This window comes from Nicotiana tabacum, chromosome 14 (assembly GCF_000715075.1).
Source record: "Nicotiana tabacum cultivar K326 chromosome 14, ASM71507v2, whole genome shotgun sequence".
Classification (NCBI taxonomy): domain Eukaryota; kingdom Viridiplantae; phylum Streptophyta; class Magnoliopsida; order Solanales; family Solanaceae; genus Nicotiana; species Nicotiana tabacum.
The window spans coordinates 59,668,746-59,688,298 of record NC_134093.1 but is presented as its reverse complement, the minus strand read 5'-3'; the positions used below and the strand labels follow the sequence as shown (position 1 = coordinate 59,688,298).

Here is a 19,553-nt window from a genome sequence, read left to right as displayed (position 1 = left end):
GGAAGGGTCCAAGGTGTCTTTCTGGGAGGAACTGGCCAATATTATGGGAGAATGGGACATTCCATGGGTTCTAGGGGGAGACTTTAACACTATTAGATTTCCGGAGGAGAGACTAGGGTGTAGTGTGATTTCGAGGGCCATGGAGGAGTTTTCTGACTTCATCAATGATCACTTTCTCATTGACCTTCCTCTGTCAGAGGAAAGGTTTACTTGAGTCAGGGCGGAGGATTCCAACTCAAGGTCTAGACTTGATAGATTCCTGACATCTCCCTCATGGGATGAGCTGGTGCCGAATGTGCTGCAGATTTCTTTACCTAGGTTGACTTCAGATCATTTGCCTATTTTTCTAGATGGATGCAGAGGGAGGGGGGTGCGTGCTCCCTTCCGATTCGAAAACATGTGGTTGAAAGTGCCAGGATTCGGTGACAAGGTGAAAGAATGGTGGACAAGCTACGGGGTATCAGGGACACCTTCATACCGTCTTTCGAAGAAACTCAAATTGCTCAGGGGAGATATTATTAGGTGGAATAAGGAGGTTTTTGGGAGGGTAGAGGTTAAAATGAGGGAGCTTATGCATGAATTGGGGGATTTAGAAAGAGGGGAAGGGGCGGGGGAGTTAGATGAATCTGTGAAAGAGAGATTGGGGAAGGTTAAAGAGGGAAATAGTCGAGTTAGCAATAGCTCAGGAGACTAGTTGGCGGCAAAAATCGAGGGCGCTCTGGTTAAAGGAGGGGGATTCGAATACCAAGTTTTTCCATAGGGTGGCGGTCGCAAATCGAAGGAGAAACTTCATAGAGTCCTTAGTTGTGGATGGGGTGAGGATTGAGGGAGATGAGGAGGTAAAAGGGGCGATAGCGAAATTTTATGAGAACTTATATAAAGAGGAAGTTAGTTGGAGGCTGACTTTGGGGGGAATAGAGTTCAACCATATAGGGGAGGGAGACAGCGAGTGGCTAGAAAGGGTTTTCGAGGAGGAGGTGCACGAGGCTGTGTCGAGTTGTGCTGGAGATAAGGCCCCCGGGCCTGATGGTTTCTCCTTGGCTTTCTTTCAGCTCTTTTGGGACACCATCAAGGAGGAGTTGATGGAAGCCATTGAATATTTCCATGTGAATGATGTTTTCGAGAGAAGTATCAATGCTTCCTTTATTATTATTGTGCCTAAGAAAGAAGGTGCATCTTATATCAGAGATACAGGCCTATTAGTCTCGTGGGGAGCACTTACAAGATTATTTCTAAAGTGCTTTCCAACAGACTTAAGAAGGTTCTTGACATGACTGTTTTGTCCTCCCAGAATGCGTTTGTGGAAGGTAGGCAGATCCTGGATGCTCCTTTGGTGGCAAATGAACTTGTAGACTCCAGAAGAAAAAATAGAGAACCCGGCTTACTATGCAAGTTGGACCTTGAGAAGGCTTTCGACCATGTCAATTGGGAGTTCCTGGACTTCATTATGATGCGGATGGGGTTTGGGGAAAGATGGAGGGGATGGATCAAGTTCTGCATTTCCTCAGTCAGATTCTCTGTCCTGGTTAATGGTAGCCCGTGTGGTTTCTTTGGCAGCTCCAGGGGTCTCAGGCAAGGTGACCCCCTATCCCCCATGTTATTCATTCTAGTGATGGATGCTCTGAGCAAAATGATGGATCGTGCGGCGGGCGGAGGCTTCTTGAGAGGATTCTCAGCTCCGATTGAGGTGCTCAGTGCCCGAAGAGTCTCACATTTGCTTTTTGCGGATGACACACTGGTTTTCTGTGATGCCGATATGGATCAGTTGACCTACCTGAAGCAGGTCCTACAGTGGTTTCAGTTAGTATCAGGACTCAAAATCAACATCGGCAAGTGTGAGATTTTCCCGGTAGGTGAGGTTACTAATATTAATGCCTTATCTTATGTTCTCAGATGCAAGGTGGGATCCCTTCCCACTACTTACCTGGGCCTCCCTTTGGGCGCTTCATATAAGGATACTACGGTTTGGAATCCAGTGATCGAGCGGGTTGAAAAAAGATTAGCAGGGTGGCAGAAACGGTATTTGTCAAAAGGAGGTAAGGAAGTGCTTATCAAAAGCACTTTATCGAGTATGCCCACCTATTACTTATCCCTGTTGCAAGCACCGGTGAGCATCACAGAAAAACTGGAACGACTTCAAAGGAACTTTCTTTGGGATGCGGCGGATGGAACTAGAAAGTTTCATCTAGTGAATTGGCAGACAGTCACTTCCCCAAAGAAGTGGGGTGGACTTGGAGTGAAAGATCTTAGGGTATTTAACAGAGCTTTAATGGGAAAGTGGTTGTGGAGATTCGGGGTAGAAGAGCATGCTCTATGGAGGGAGGTCATAGTAGAAAAGTACGATTCCACAGGAGGGGGTTGGAGGACCAAGGCAATCACAACACCTTTCGGGTGTGGCGTGTGGAGGAGCATCATGAAGAATTGGGAAGCATTCAGTGGCAACATCACTTACAGGGTGGGAGATGGAAGGAGAATCAGCTTTTGGAATCATAGGTGGTGTGGAGAGGATACTCTGAGGGTCTCCTTCCCCCACGTCTTCAGAGTTTCAAACCAGAAGGAACTGATAGTCCAACAGATTCGTAAGTAGCATGAACGGGGGTAGTGTGGGACCTCTCATTCAGAAGGAACATGCAAGATTGGGAGATTGCGGAGCTCTAAGATTTGTTGGCACTGCTATATGGACAAGACAGGCCCCAGCCATCCTGCGACTCTTGGAGATGGGGCTTGCGTGGCGATGGTTTGTTCACCGTAAAGTCCTTTTACCTGAGTATGTTAGTGAGAAAGGAGACCACTTTTCCATACTCCTCGATCTGGATTCCTAGGGCGCCCACGAAGGTGTGCTTTTTTGCATGGCTAGCGGCGAGGGGAGTGATCTTGACTGCTGAAAATCTCCGAAAGAGAGGAATTACACTTGTTAGTTGGTGCTACATGTGTAAAAGCTCAGGAGAAGAAGTTGATCACCTTTTGTTGCATTGCCCTGTGTCCTCTGCTATGTGGAGGGCAATCCTGAATCTTTTTGGTGTTCAATGGGTGATGCCAAGCACTGTAAAGGAAATGTTATATAGCTGGGCCGGTTTCCATAGAAGAAGAAAGCAAAAGGCGTGGAAGTTCGCCCCGTTAGCTCTCATGTGAGTAGTATGGGGGGAGAGAAATAGGAGAGCTTTTGAGGAGACTGAATCTCCTTTTTCATATCTTAAGAATAGTCTTTTATCTTTGATCGCTTTTTGGTGCACTCATTTAGCCCCTACTTGTATAGAAGATTGAGCGTCTTTTGTAGAGAATCATGTTCTGATGTAAACTATCTACGTTTTTGGTATACTTCGTGTATACGGGAGTTCTCTCCCTTTTGATTAATACAATTTACCTTATCAAAAAAAAAATGAGTAAAATGTTTACCACTTAATGCTATGCTAATAGAATAATTTAAAAAGACTGTCTTTGAAGTAAGGTTCAATGCTAGGAAAAATGCTTTTGCTTCGCGGGTCTATTATCACGCTGGTTTTTAATCTTATGAGGAGAAAGAGGTCATTTTTTCATAAAATGTCATAAAAATGTTATACCATAATCTTATGACATAACGAATGGTATTTTAATTTAATGTCATAAAAATGTCATAGGATAATACCATAGGTTGAAAAAAAAAAAAGCTATTCCCTTGGTTAACTGGAATTCTTTTATCACCAAAAGAATCAATGTAGGTCTGGGCATCAGAAACCTCAAAGCTCATAACCAAAGCTTACTTATGAAGTGGCTATGGAGGTATAATCTGGAGGTTAATGCCTTGTGGAGAAGGGCAGTCATGACAACTATGGACAAGAGGGTCATTGGTGCGCAAACATTGGCAACAGTCCTTATGGGGTTGAGGTTTGGAAGTCTATCTGACTGCACTGGAATTTTATGGCTGCTCATTCCACCATCAAGGTAGGTAATGGAAGGAAAATTTTTGGAGTGAGGATTGGTTAGGACATGGTCCTCTTAGAGAATTATTCCTTGATCTGTTCAACATAGCAACATCAAAAGAAGCAAGGTTAGATACAACATGGGGACAGCAAGGATGGAATGTTATTTTCAGGAGGTTTTTGAGTGACTGGGAGCTTGAGAAAGCTTGGAGTTCTACAAGACCATGGAAGTTTTTCAAGGTTTCAGTGATTCTGAAGATACACTGAACTGGAACCTAAACGGGATGAGACCTACACTGTTAAATCTGCTTATCTTGTTGCGTCTAATTCAAACCAGCATATAGAACATTGGCCCCGGAGGCAAATCTGGAAAGTTAAGAAATCTCTCAAGGTGGTCTGTTTTTCATGGTTAATGGCAAGAGAAGCATGTCTAACACAAGATAAATTGAGAAGGAGTAGCTTCCATTTATGCTCTAAATGCTCACTTTGTGGTACAGCTACAGAAACCAATAGCCATTTGTTTCTTTACTGTCCTATCACTGACCAACTATGGCAACTTTTTTTCAATATTGTAGGCCTAAAATGGAGTATGCCAGAAAACACTTGTGATCTGTTGACGTGTTGGAATTACAATGGGGGTATAGTGAGACAGAAGAAATGGTGGAGATTGGTTCATACTTGCAAATGGTGCACAGTCTGGAAGGAGATTACAGAATATTAAAATGAATTATTTCCTTTTGTTTCATTCCTGGTGTAAAGAAAGCTTTTGTAGAGGAGGCAGATCTTTAGTAGATTTGACAGGTGCTTTGTAACCTAGGTTAACATAGCTGGGGTCTGCTCTTTTTGTAAATATAACTTGGCACTGCTTTTGTGCTGTCTTTTAGTCTTATTTAATATATATACAAGTTACCATTCTCAACAAAAAAAAATAGTCTTTGTAACGCAGTTAAACTTGAACAAGCAGATGCTATGCACAAAACATGCACTTAAGAAACAAGCTCAATTGTGTAATTCAAAAGAATCAAATATTTAATATAAATAATGAATTTTGACACAGTACCACACTACCATAAAAGCTGGCAAAAGAAAAATTTTGCTGAGTCATTAAACATGCAGTTGACTTTTACTAGACGACAATGATATCAATTATTTCGCATGATTGAAAGATTCTCAGGAATACGAAAGCAAGAGATACCTAATAATACAATTCAACGACATTACAGAGGACATTCATTACCTTAAGTATCAGGAACTACTAAAACCATGGCACCAACACAAGGAGACATGATTCAACATTACATCAAAGCCCAAAACATTTTTAAGCAAGCATTCATTTGCAGTGATGCAGCTTGAATTCTAGAATTTGAAAATAGTCATATGAGTTTAGTAGGTCTTTTAACCCATATGATGTGAAGTGATAATATTTGTCTTTACGAGTTTTGGCCTAAAGGTCTCTCTCTCACCCTCTCTCTCTCTCAGCCACACACACTCTCTCTCTCTCTCTCTCTCTCTCTCTCTCTTCGTTTCGCTAACGGTAACTCTACAGCCGGCGACCACCACCCACCCACAGGTAGGTTTTCCCTCTATCCCTTCTCCCTCCTCTCATCCATCACTCTCCTCTTCTCTCCCCTCCTCTTCTTTTTCTTTCTTTTTCTTCCAATCGCTACACGTACTGCCCCCACTGCCCGCGACCGTACCAGCGTCGTCTACAGTCACACCACCCAGTTTCTTTTTCCTCTCCGCCTCTCTCTCTCTCCCTCTTTCACCCTCTTTTGGTGTGTGGGGGGGTCTGTGCTGTCACACCGACGCACATGGGATAGGGCCGATCGATTTCCGGCGCGATCCAGTAACTCCGGTCAGCTTCCCGACAAGGTCCATTATTTCCGGCGACTGGAACTCCTTCGCATACAAACCAGGTTCTACCGTTCCTTTTGCTTTGCTGTATTGTGTCCCCTAATGCGGTTTTGTGTTCCTTAATATCCCTTGGGTTCCATTTGTTTTGCTCCTTGTTGTGTTCTCAATATTTGGTATATCTTTTATTATTTGCTTGCCTGTCCTTTAATATTGATTCTTGTGCTCTTTAAAATCACATTGTGCTTGCCAGTATAGTCTTGTTCCTAGTCGCACTTGCCTTGCTTTAACTCTACTATTGTTGCTTGTTTTATTGACATTTTTGGTATACCCTACTTAGTTTATATTCATTGTAGTGGCTCTAGTGAGTGATGGTAGACTAAGGTCATGTCCTCGGTTGGGATTGGGGGGAGGGTAAGGAGTAGCAAGTGGGTTAAGGGAGCTTCTAGGTTGAGAGTTGGGTCTTGGAACATCGGGACATTGACGGGAAAGTATATAGAGTTGGTAAAGATTCTCAAGAAAAGAAAGATTAATATAGCTTGTGTCCAAGAAACCAAATGGGTAGGGACTAAGGCACGGGATGTAGATGGGTTTAAGTTGTGGTACTCGGGAGGTTCGAGGAAAAGGATTGGAGTAGGCATTCTAGTTGATAGAGAACTTAGGGAGCAGGTGGTAGAGGTTAGGAGGGTAAACGACAGGATGATGATGATTAAGTTAGTCATTGGAGGGCTTACTTTGAGCATAATTAGTGCTTACGCACCTCAAGCGGGCTTAGGAGAGGAGGTCAAGAAGCGTTTTTGGGAGGATTTGGATGAGGTTGTGAGAGGTATACTACAAACTAAGAAGCTATTCATATGAGGGAACTTCAATGGTCACATAGGCACTACTACAGGGGGTTTATGATGCGGCCCATAGAGGTTTTGGCTTTGGGGATAGAAACGAAGGTGGAGTTTGCCTTCTGGATTTCGCGGTGACTTTTGAGTGGGTGATAGCTAATTCGAGTTTCTCGAAGAGGGAGGAGCACTTGGTAACCTTCCATAGTTCGGTGGCTAGGACTCAGATTGATTACTTACTGCTTAGGAAGGCTGATAGAGTTCTCTTTAAGGATTGCAAAGTTATCCCGAGTGAGAATCTAACTACCCAACATAAGCTCTTGGCGATGGATTTGAAAATTAAGAGGAAGAGGCATAAGAAGGCCTTGTGCGTCAGGCCCGAGGATCAAATTGGGTGGCTTGACCACTACCAGAGATAGGAGTTGGGGGAGAAGTTGATGGCGATGGGGCTAGAAGGAGTAGTGGGGATGCAAACAGTATGTGGGAGAGGACAGCTAGTTGCATTAGAGAAGCCACTAGAGATGTGCTAGGGGCCTCGAGGGGTAACGATGGTGATCATCGGGGGATTAGTGGTGGAACGTAGAGGTCCAAAGAAAAGTGGAAGCCAAGAAGGTTGCTTACATGAGGTTAGTGGAAAGCAACGACGGGAGGATAAGCGGACACATAGAGAGGGGTATAAGGTGGCGAAGTTAGCAGGCACGGCGGCAAAAAACGGCAGCGTCAACGCTTCTATGAAGAACTTGGGGTCAAAGGCGGGGAGAAAAATCAGACAACGTTTCTTTTGCTTCGGTTATTTTATTATTTGATTATCGTCGTTGCTTCTCTTTACATGCTTTTCTTGAGCCGAGGGTCTATTGGAAACAGACTTTGTACCTTCACAAGGTAGGGGTAAAGTCTGCGTACCCTCATAAAGCCACACATGAATCATCTCTAATTGGTGGACAAAACCAGAATCAAACAGGAAACAAAGAGCTTCAGAATCAAGATTGTGAGAAAGCACGGGAGAAAATATTATTGATCTTTTAATTTAATTATAATACAATGTGTGTCCTATTTATACAATACATATCATACTACTATTCTATGTGGGCCTAGGACTAATTATATTATTTACATAATTATCTAACACTCCCCCTCAAGCCGGTGCATACAAATCATATGTACCGAGCTTGTAACATATATAACTAATACGAGGACCAGTAAGGGACTTGGTGAAAATATCTGCAAGCTGATCGTTCGACTTCACAAACTTTGTAGCAATATCTCCTGAGTATCTTTTCTCTGACGAAGTGACAGTCAATCTCAATGCGTTTAGTTCTCTCATGGAATACCGGATTTGATGCAATATGAAGGGCAGCTTGATTATCACACACAAGTTCCATCTTGCTGATCTCACCAAATTTCAACTAATTAAGCAAATGTTTGATCCAAACTAGCTCACACGTTGCCACAGCCATTGCTCGATATTCTGCTTCTGCACTTGACCGAGCAACCAAATTCTATTTCTTGCTCTTCCAAGACACCAAATTACCTCCTACTAAAATACAATATCCAGAAGTAGAACGTCTATCAGAAGGTGATCCTGCCCAGTCAGCATCTGAGTACCCAACAATTTGCTCATGACCTCGATCTTCTAACAATAATCCTTTGCCTGAAGCTGATTTTATATATCGAAGAAAGAGAATCCAGGAACTGACTTACCACACTCACAGGAAAGGAAATGTCAGGTCTAGTCACTGTGAGATAATTTAATTTACCAACCAGCCGCCTATATCTTGCAGGATCGCTAAGCGGCTCCCCCGTCCCGGTAGAAGTTTAGAATTCGGATCCATATGAGTGAGTGTCAGCAGGCCTACAGCCTGTCATTCCTGTCTTCTCAAGAATGTCTAAGGCATACTTACGTTGTGAAATTACAATACCTGAGCAAGACTGAGCAACCTCAATACCTAGAACATACTTTAATATGCCCAGATCCTTAGTCTGAAAGTGCTGAAAGAGATGCTGCTTCAACTTAGCAATACCACCCTGGTCATTGCCGGTAATAACAATATCATCAACATAAACCACCAGATAAATACTGAGATTTGAAGCAGAATGCCGATAAAACACAGAGTGATCAGCTTCACTACGAGTCATGCCAAACTCCTGAATAATTGTGATGAACTTACGAAACCAGGCTCGAGGAGACTGCTTTAGACCATAGAGGGACCGACGCAACCGACATACAAGGCCACTAGACTCCCCTGAGCAACAAAACCAGGTGGTTGCTAAAACACAGAGTGATCAGCTTCACTACGAGTCATGCCAAACTCCTGAATAATTGTGCTGAACTTACCAAACCAGGCTCGAGTAGACTGCTTTAGACCGTAGAGGGACCGACGCAACCGACATACAAGGCCACTAGACTCCCCCTGAGCAACAAAACCAGGTGATTGCTCCATATAAACCTCATCCTCAAGGTCACCGTGGAGAAAAGCATTCTTAATGTCCAACTGATAGAAAGGCCAATGGCGAACAGCAGCCATGGATAGAAAAAGGCGGACTGATGCTATTTTAGCCACGGGAGAGAAAGTATCACTGTAATCGAGCCCAAATATTGAGTATACCCTTTGGCAACAAGACGAGCCTTAAGTCGATCAACCTGGCCATCTGGACCCACTTTGACTGCATACACACAACGACAACCAACAGTCGATTTACCCGAAGGAAGAGGAACAAGCTCCCAAGTACCATTCGTATGTAAAGCAGACATCTCGTCAATCATAGCTTGTCACCAACCTGGATGAGACAGTGCTTCACCTATAGACTTAGAGATGGAAACAGAGGACAAAGATGATACAAATGCACAATGGGGTGATGACATACGATGGTAACCTAAACCGACATAATGGGGATTAGGATTAAGTGTGGACCGTATACCTTTCCGTAGTGCAATCGGTTGACTAAGAGGAGACAAGTCCGCAGTATTGATGTTGGGCACGGACGACGATGAAAAGTCAGGAGTGGTGGAGCTGTAGAAGGTTGAACTGGACTAGATGGTAGAATTGGAGCTATATGTGGTGGAACTGGAGCTATAGGTGGTGGAGCTGCAACTGGAGCTGTAGGTGGTGAAGCTGGAGTTATAGAGGAAGATGAATGGGAGACAGTGACTGAATCTCCAAAAAGATGGAAATGGTAGCACCTCAGAAATATCTAAGTGATTACCTGGACCTGTGAAGTATGATTGGGTTTCAAAGAAGGTAACATCAGCAGACATAAGGTATCGCTGGAGGTCAGGAGAATAGCATCGATATCCCTTTTGCGTTCTCGAGTAACCTAAAAATACGCACTTAAGAGCACGAGGAGCTAACTTATCTTTTCCTGGAATAAGGTTATGAACAAAACACGTGCTCCCAAAGACACAGGGTGGAAGAGAGAACAAAAGTAAGTGGGGAAACAAGATAGAGAATGGAACTTGATTCTGGATGGCTGAAGATGACATACGATTAATAAGATAACAAGATGTAAGAATTGCATCCCCCCAAAAACGCAATCGAACATGAGATTGTATGAGTAGGGTACGAGTTGTTTCAATAAAATGTCTATTCTTTCTTTCAGCTACCCCATTTTGTTGGGATGTGTACAGACAAGATATTTGATGAATAATCCCATGAGAGTTCATAAACTGCTGAAATGGGGAAGACAAATACTCTAGGGTATTATCACTACGAAATGTGCGGAAAGAAACCCCAAACTGATTTTGAATTTCAGCGTGGAAGGTCTGGAAAATAGAAAATGACTCAGATCGACTTTTCATCAAAAATATCCAAGTGCACCTGGAATAATCATCAATAAAACTGACAAAGTAGCGGAATCCCAAGGTAAAACTAACCCGACTAGGACCCCAAACATTTGAATGGACTAAAGTAAAGGGTGACTCTGCTCGATTATCAAGACGCCGAGGGAAATGGGAGTGGGTATGCTTACCGAGCTGACATGACTCACACTCTAGAGTGGATAAGTGAGATAAGCCAGGTACCATTTTCTGAAGTTTTGACAAACTGGGATGTCCCAACCGTTTATGTAATAAATCTGGTGAATCAATAACAGGACAAGTTGTTGAAGGAAGACAAGATGTGAGTCCATGTGATTTTGCAAGGATAAGGTAATAAAGTTCATCTGATTCACGTCCGGTACCAATGATCCGCCCTGTATTGCGTTCCTGTATAAAAACAAGGTCGTCAAGAAATAAAATAGAGCATTTAAGTGATTTGGTTAAGCGACTAACGGTTATGAGATTAAAAGGACTATCGGGAACATAAAGAACTGAATCTAAAGGTAAGGAAGGAAGTGGACTTGCTTGACCTATTCCAATTGCCATGGTTTGAGACCCGTTGGCCATTGTGACTGTTGGGAGAGATTGAGAACATGAAATAGTAGTGAAAAGAGATTTGTTACCAGAAATATGATCAGATGCACCTGAATCAATGACCCAAAACTCAGAGGTAGAAGATTGGGAGACATAAGTTACGCTACTATCTGTTTGAACAACGGAAGTTATCCCTGAAGATGTCTGTTTACATGCTTTATAATGAAGGAACTCAATATAATCCGGTAAAGAAACCATATGGATTGCATTGGATCCAACGGACTGTGAGTCAAAGGCTTCTGATACGAATGCCATTATAATGTTTACGCCGGAAAAAGCATAAATTTTCTAGGAATTACTGTTCATGCCGGAAAAATCATTGTTCACGCCGGAAAAATATAAAAGTGGTCGGAATTTGATTTGAATTAGATGGGTAGGCTCTGAATTGTGAGGAGCGCAGACTGTCCTGAATAAGTTTCTCGAAAAAATGGCTAGAAAGTGGCTCACGCGCTGGCGCGTGGGTCAGAACCCTCGCCGGAAAAGTTTTTGTTGCCGGCGCGTGGCAGCTTTTCTGCCGAAGAAATTTTCAGGGGTTGGTCGCCGGAGGGTGATCTACCTCGTGGTGGTGTTGGTTTTTGCACAATACTGACAGAAAGTGACTTTCACGTAGACAGGCCTTAGGTCACCCGAAAAATTGCACGATGACTAAGTTCTTTTTTCCCGGTTAACGCTGGAATGACGCACAACGATCTTTTCTCACTAATGCTCTGATACCATGTGAGAAAGCACGGGAGAAAATATTATTGATCATTTAATTTAATTATAATACAATGTGCCCTATTTATACAATACATATCATACTCCTATTCTATGTGGGACTAGGACTAATTCATATTATTTACATAATTATCTAACAAAGATAAATGAAGTCACTCAATATGCAGCTACATAAATTACGGTCTACATGAAATTACACAATAAGAGGAACAAACCGCTATCTCGAACAATCTCCAGTAGCGATCGGCATGTCTCCACGAGGATAGAAACATCAGTACTGTATGTTGGATTGAAAAAGAAAAGTAGCTGACACAGAAAATCTGAATCTGGACCGAAACATTGCCTGAGAAACATGAGCAAAAAAAATAAAAGGCTAATCCCCAAAAGATTCTGGAAAGAAACTCATACAACTTCATGGGATAAGCGTAAAGAAATTATCAAAGTACCCAATTACATGACCCAACAGGGGGAAGGACATTGCATCTAAAGCAAAATACTCAAGATAACATAAAAGCCATATAAGCAAACCTGTCAACACGGTGGCAGCGATCCCCATAAGTTTTTAAGAAACTCTCGCGAACTTTAGAACACTCAGCTTCCACCTCCTTTCTACCTCTGAAGCATTTCTGTATTTAGTACTTCGACAAGTCAAAACAAAAGAAAGCAACAAGTCCTAGATGATTCTATCAAGAGAGATTACCAACACATATCCAAACGATCTTGAGTCAAATAAAGCAAAAATAGAAGATACAGGCACATAAAGATAGAGAAAGTACAAGACCAAGCGTGAACTTGCAAATAACATGTCAAGATGGTCCTTGAAGAAGTCCTCTGTCATTTCTCTCGCTATTATTGGCAAGAGCAACTAAGGGCCTAAAACTTAAAGGTTGAAACTTGAGCATGTGAGCTTACCAGGGAGAAGTGACAAAACAAGCATTTGAGGCATATGACAATTTGTCTGGTGAAAGAAAAAGCACTTCTGTAGATCTAATCTTTCCTACAAAGGATTTGTGTACATCTGAGGAATAGCCTCCTGTTTTTAATGTCTTTTTGGTGCAATACTGAAATTCCTATTTGTAGAGAACACTAGGTATATTTTGTATAGAATCATATCTTTACGTAGGTTCTCTACTTTTTGGTATGTGTCTCCGGGGTGAAAGCCAACTTTTTTGGTATGTGTCTTGTATATGGGAGCTTTCTCATTATCAATAAAAATATACTTGATAAAAAAGGAGGAAATTCCATCATTTGTGATTCCATACAATGATTTCAAATACCGAATGACACGTTTTCTGACACGCATTTAAGATACAACTAATTATGCAGTGGTCTAGATCTTAGGGCTCCAGTTTTACTGCTTCTAAAGCATACAAACACATAACCAGACCTGATTACATGTTGTATTCTTCTACCAAACCTGATTACTGTGGAAAGTGGAAACAGCCTCTAGCAGAAATGTAGGGTAAGGCTGCGTACAATAAACCCTTGTGGTCCGGCCCTTCCCCGAACCCCGCGCATAGCGGGAGCTTAGTGCACCGGGCTGCCCTTTATACTCCCTCCCTTCAGTTTAGCTAGTTTGTAAGGGGGAATCTTCTAACTCAAGTCAACAAATAATTTCTTGGTTAACTACTAGATTTTGGAGCTACTATACAAATTAAAACTCTTCTTTACTATCCAATATCTACGTAGTGACTAGTTCTTTTTTTTAAGAGTATGAAAGGACTAGTCTATGGGTATCGAATTATCATATCGTTAATGACAATCTGAGTAATGAGCCCAATGAAGAAGGTAATATCAGAATTGCTCTTCCAGGATGTTCCGTACGGGCCAAAGAAAGCATTAGCTTTCAAAAACTTTGTGGTCTGGTACAAAGGTTTTGAGTTGAAAGCATAGACCTAAGGACATAGAATTGCGAGCAGGTAGGCTGACTGGGAGGTGACCATGAAGTAGAAAAGCAACAAGAACTTGCGAAAAAGGAGGCTGAACTGAGAAGAGTAGTCTTCAAGGTGAATTATAAAATGAGAAGTAAAGAGAGGGGAAGGATCCAAGGAAGGAGGGGTATGCAGTTAAAATAAAAACCTCCCAACACGCCAATGAGAATCAAGACCTAGTATGGTAGTGAAGGGTGTGATGAAGAAACCAGAGCAAACTTGAAATGTTTAAGGGGAGCAAAATGTTAGAACTGTTGAATACAATAGTTTCTTAACTATGGTGGGCAAATAATATAAAACAAAAGGATATTAGAAACTCTGGAGATGCTTCACTGATACTCTGACACATACATCTCAGCATGCCAACAAGAGTTATTTTAAGGTGTCTTGGCTTCTGGAATTCTGGACAAATACAATGGAACTCTAGCAGTAGTTGTTTGAGGTGTATTGGAAATGACCTCTTACGGGATTTGACTTAAATGGGTATGCTGATGTAATAGCAAATGGAAAATGAGACACTCCAGGTGACTTCTAGACTGTATTAATGAAGATTGGAATTATAGACTTTACTTTGTCATGAGCAAAATAACTTTGAGAAATAGATGTGAGCCCAAATTGGATAGAATCATTATCTCTACAGAATGGGAAGAGAAGCATCACGAGTCTATGCGGAGAACTCAATCGAGGCCAATATCAGATCACTATCCCTTAATTCTTGATAGCGGAGGAATGCCAGGGCTCATCACTGTTACAGTTTGAGAACATGAGGTTTTAACGCCAAGACTTTCCGAGAATAGGGAAATCATGATGGAAGAAGCTCTGTTAGATAGTTATGTGTAAATAGTCCTAGTCCCATATGTAGTAGGAGTAGAATATGTCCTAGTCCCATATGTAGTAGGAATAGAATATGTCCTAGTCCCATATGTAGTAGGAATAGAATATGTATTATATATAGGGCTCATTGTATCATTGTTAAAATAAACTTTTCTCCCATGCATTCTCAAAATGGTATCAGAACTACAGTGAGAATATCGTTGTGCGTCATTCCAGCGACATCCGGGAAGAAAAATCTCATTGTTGTGCAATTTTCCAGCAACTTCGTCTTATTCCCAGGGTTCATCACTGCTATAGTGGTACTGTGCATATACCAGTACCACCATCAGATCCGAACCCTTGTGCGACCAAACCCTAGAAATTCCAGTCCCATCGGAACAGAAAAGTCAGTCGCGTCTTTCCGGTTGACAACTCAAGATTGATTTGCGTTATCTCCTCATCGGTAACTGTTGTGCGAAAACCAACACTACCATCTTGTTCGGAAAAGTCTTGTTCGGAAAAGTCAGGCGACAAAACCCCAGTCAATTGCTCCGGCAGAAAGTCCTTCACGCGCCGTCGGAACCCCTACAATAACTTTTCCGGCACGTGTGAGCTATTCCGGCCACTTTTTGACAAAACTTCTTCAGGACAACTTACTCGTCCAATGATTTCGAGCCTACCCATATAAGTTACATCAAATTCTGACAACTTTTAAAAAAAATTTCCTGACATGAACAGTGCACTTTTTCCGGTGTGGACAGTACTTTCCGGCGTGAAAAGTAATTTTCAGAAAAGTTTTTGTTTTCTGGTGGTGTTTTAGAACCTATTATGTAGTGTGGAATTCGGCTTAGTCTCACTATTTTCAAATTTTTCCTATGAATTTTTGGCCAACTTCTGTTCATCAGCAACCACCTGGTTTTGTTGCTCAAGGGGAGTTTAGTGGCCTTGTATGTTGAATGATCAACTTGCAGATATTTTCACCAAGTCCCTCGATGGTCCTCGTATTAGTTACATATGTAACAAGCTCGGTACATATGAATGGTGGAAGCAATATGGCCATTCCACTCCAGAATTACAAAAGTTTGCCATCAAGGTTCTAAGTCTAACGTGTAGCTCATCCGGGTGTGAAAGGAATTGGAGCGTGTTTGAACTTGTAAGAACTAAGAAGAAAGATTTAGTATATTGAGATAATTAAATTATATCTCAATTGTCCTAATCTTACTAATTACTTATTATTTGCATATTCATACCAAAAAGAGGAACAAACTAACCTTGAAGCGTCTCAATGATCTAGTCTTCATTAAGTACAATAGAACATTGAGGCGTCGTTACAACGCTCGCAATGTAATTGATCCAATTAGTTTGGACAACATCGATGATACTAATGAATGGCTAACGGGAGTCGCGGAAGATCATGCAGATGAAGAAGTATTTGAGGAAACTTTTGATTTCACTTGGGGTGATGTTGCGGAGGCGCGTGGAATTGGGGAGAGGATTTATGGTTTGAGGGGGAGTACCTCAACTTCAAGCTCACAGAGGAAGGGAAAAGAAGCAGCTTCTTTGTCCCTAGTTGATGAAGAAGAAGAAGTTGAAGAAGATGACGAGCAATATAATAATGATAGTGGAATACAAGAATTTGACAATCTTGTAGAAGAATAGGATGCTCATTTTGTGCTTTAATTGATCTTACTCTTTAATTTTTACATTGAAGTATTGAACATTTGCTTACAGTTACATGTGTTGTCTATGCAGTACTTATTTTAATTTTTTTTTTTAAATTCCGCTTCACTTCAAAAAAGCGAGCGGTCTGCTTCTCGCTTTAAGCGAAAACGGGCTTGTCGCTTTTCCTAGCTTCACGCTCTTCACAACACTGGCGACAGGCTATGATTGACGAGATGTCTACTTTACATACCAGTGATACTTGGGAGTTTGTTCCTCTTTCTTCAGGAAAATCTATTGTTGGTTCTCGTTGGGTGTATGCAGTCAAAGTTGGTCCAAATGGCAAGGTTGATCGACTTAAGGCTCGTCTTGTTGACAAAGCGTATACTCAGATATTTTGACTCGATTACAGTGATACTTTCTCTCCCGTGGCTAAAATAGCATCAGTCCGCCTTTTTCTATCCATGGCTATTGTTCGCCATTGGCCTCTCTATCAGTTGGACATTAAGAATATTTTTTTTCACGGTGATCTTGAGGATGAAGTTTATATGGAGCAACCACCTAATTTTGTTGCTCAGGCGAAGTCTAGTGGCCTTGTATGTCAGTCGCGCCGGTCACTCTATGGTCTGAAGCAGTCTCCGCGAGCCTGGTTTGGTAAGTTGAGCACAGTTATTCAGGAGTTTGGCATGACTCGTAGTGAAGCTGATCACTCTGTGTTTTATCGGTATTCTGCTTCAAATCTCTGTATTTATCTGGTGGTTTATGTTGACGATATTGTTATTACCGGCAATGATCAGGATGGTATTACTAAGTTGAAGTAACATATCTTCCAGCACTTTCAGACAAAGGATTTGGGCAGATTAAAGTATTTTCTGGGTATTGAGGTCGCTCAGTCCAGCTCAGGTATTGTGATCTCACAACAGAAGTATGCCTTAAACATTCTTGAGGAGGCAGGAATGACAGGTCTACGACCTATTGACAATCTTATGGATCTGAATTCTAAACTTCTGCCAGGACAAAGGGAGCCGCTTAGCGATCCTGCAAGATATAGGCGGTTGGTTGGTAAATTAAATTGCCTCACAATGACTAGACCTGACATTTCCTTTCCTGTGAGTGTTGAGTCGGTTTATGGATTGTCATTGGGATGCAGTTGTTCGCATTCTTCGGTATATAAAATCAGCTCCATGCAAAGGATTATTGTTTGAAGATCGATGCCATGAGCAGATCGTTGGATACTCAGATGCTGATTGGGCAGGATCACCAAGATAGAATACTTAGAGTGTAAGTTCAGTGGTGCGACTCGGGAGTGAAAGAGGAGATAAGGCTAGATTTACAAGTCATCCCTAGGAGAGAAAGTTTTAAGTACCTTGGGTCTATTATACCGGAGATGGAGAGATTGACGAAGATGTCACACATCCAATTGAGGCGGGATGGATGAAATTGAGACTTGCTTCTAGTATTTTGTGTGACAAGAAGGTGCCACCAAAGCTTAAAGATAAGTTTTATAGAGTGGTGGTCAGACCGATGAGTGTTGGCCAGTCAAGAGCTCTCATGTCCAGAAGATGAAAATAGCAGAGATGAGAATATTGAGATGGATGTGAGGGCACACCAGGTTAGATAGGATTAGGAATGAAGTTATTCGGGACAAGGTAGGTGTGGCCCCCATTGAGGACAAGATGCGGGAAGCGAGGCTTAGATGGTTTGGACATATGAGGAGAAGAAGCACAGACGCCCCGGTAAGGAGATGTGAGAGGTTGACATTGGAGGGCCTAAGGAAAGGTAGAGGTAGGCTGAAGAAGAAATTGGGGAGAGGTGATTAGGCAAGACATGACGCAACTACCCTCCACAGACACCACTATGTGAGATTATATTGGGTATGTTGTTATTGTTGTTGTTGTTGTTGTTGCTGCTCCGTACCACACTCTAACTAGAATTAAATAATGTAAGTCTAATATAACTACACCTAATCCCATTGCTTATACGAATTTTTTGCTTCTATTGTGCATTAAATGAGAAATATTACTTGAAAAACACTGACATGGTGTTGCCACCAATTCTACTCATACATGCTTTTACTCACAATAATAAAGCAGAATTGTAATACATAGTCTCGGCAAGCACCAGTAATACATCATTCGATTCAAAGAAAGACATCTTACCATACACAACTCCAACCTAAAGTAAAAGTAAACTTCTAAGTTATTGGTTTATCAATATATCAATCAATCAACTGTCTCGAACTAGTTGAGTTGAGTATCAATATATCACTCAACCAACAATGCCTCAATCCTAAATTAGTTGCCAAACTTTAACTATTGGGTAAAACGTCAAATTTTGACCGCCCCCCGAGATACACCCACATTAAAACTTTTCTCAAACCCAACTTTTCTCAAACCCAACAAAGAAAAAAAAAGGAGAAACAATAGCAGAAAAGAAACCTGAATTTTGATGGCAGCACAGTTCTGCTGACGCAACCAGAGGCGACGATTCCGCTCTAAACGAGTCTGTTCCAGAAGCTTCTGTCGGTCACGTTCCTTGGAGCTGCGCCCACCCAAATCGACCCGCTTCCTCGTCGAAGGATCACCAGAGAAAAACATAATTTCTTTTTCTTCAAATTCACAAAAAAAAAAAATCGGCCCTAAAATTCCCTGTGGCCGATGATTGATGAATCCAGAATTTGTTCAACTGATTGGAAATAGTAGCAGCAAGAAAAGAAAGCGGACTCGGGAACCTATGGTTCTTTTCTTTAAACTTGGGAATGAGAATTATGGCAATACAGAAAAAATCGTAATTAATAGCAAACAAAGTACTTTTGAGATAGAAGCCGTTTGTCTTTGGTTTTTTTTTTTTTTTGAGCAATTAATGTTTGGACAAGTTTTTAAAAGGTCTTTTTAATTATTATTTTTTTAAAGTATTTTTTAAAAAAAAATATTTTAAAAAAAAGTTATTTTTTTTCTGTTTCTCAAAAACTGTTTATTTTTTTTCCTTCTAAAGACTTGGCCAAACACTATACCGTTTAGCAAACGTGTTTGTCCAAAAAACATACTTTTGGCTAAATGAAGCTTGGTCAAATCGGTTACTATGTTATAAACGTATGTTGCACGTTAATGATGGAACAGAGATGTCTAATCAATTATTTATATAAAAAAATAAATTAATGAGAAAATTATACATAAGAAGAAAAAAAAGCAATTCGCGTGGAAAAATACATTAATCATTTAAAAATAAAAAAATTTAATACTATTACATCACTATAGTACTTAAATTTCCCTACTTTTCCCCCACTTTACGAAATTACACTAGGTATATTATTGTTTGTTGTTTACTATAGTACTTAAATTTAAATGATTTCTAAACCTCCAAAAGTGATCAATTTAATTAATTTTGTTAGATGTATAAACTATTTTGGGAGCCAAGTTAGATTTTCTTTGATTATACTTTT

At 41.2% G+C, this 19,553-nt stretch overlaps 1 protein-coding gene across 5 annotated transcripts in view; it reads right to left on the bottom strand.

The window, feature by feature from the left end:
• Positions 1 to 18,896, bottom strand: part of LOC107792520 (E3 ubiquitin-protein ligase UPL6) — a 76,437-nt gene extending 57,541 nt beyond the window's left edge. For 2 of the 5 annotated variants that reach the window (XR_012698675.1, XM_075229591.1), the window contains exons 1-3: positions 18,550 to 18,888; positions 12,237 to 12,334; positions 11,924 to 12,051 (exon numbers count right to left, since the gene is read on the bottom strand). Coding sequence is in view for 3 of the 5 variants with exons in the window: in XM_075229591.1 (XP_075085692.1) it covers positions 11,924 to 12,051; positions 12,237 to 12,334; positions 18,550 to 18,708 (385 nt within the window). In the remaining 2 variants the exon portion in view is untranslated. Of the gene's footprint in view, positions 1 to 11,923; positions 12,053 to 12,236; positions 12,335 to 18,549 lie in introns of those variants that run through there. The other 3 variants (XM_075229589.1, XM_075229590.1, XM_075229592.1) reach the window with 3 other exon arrangements.
• Between the last annotated feature and the right edge of the window lie 657 nt (positions 18,897 to 19,553).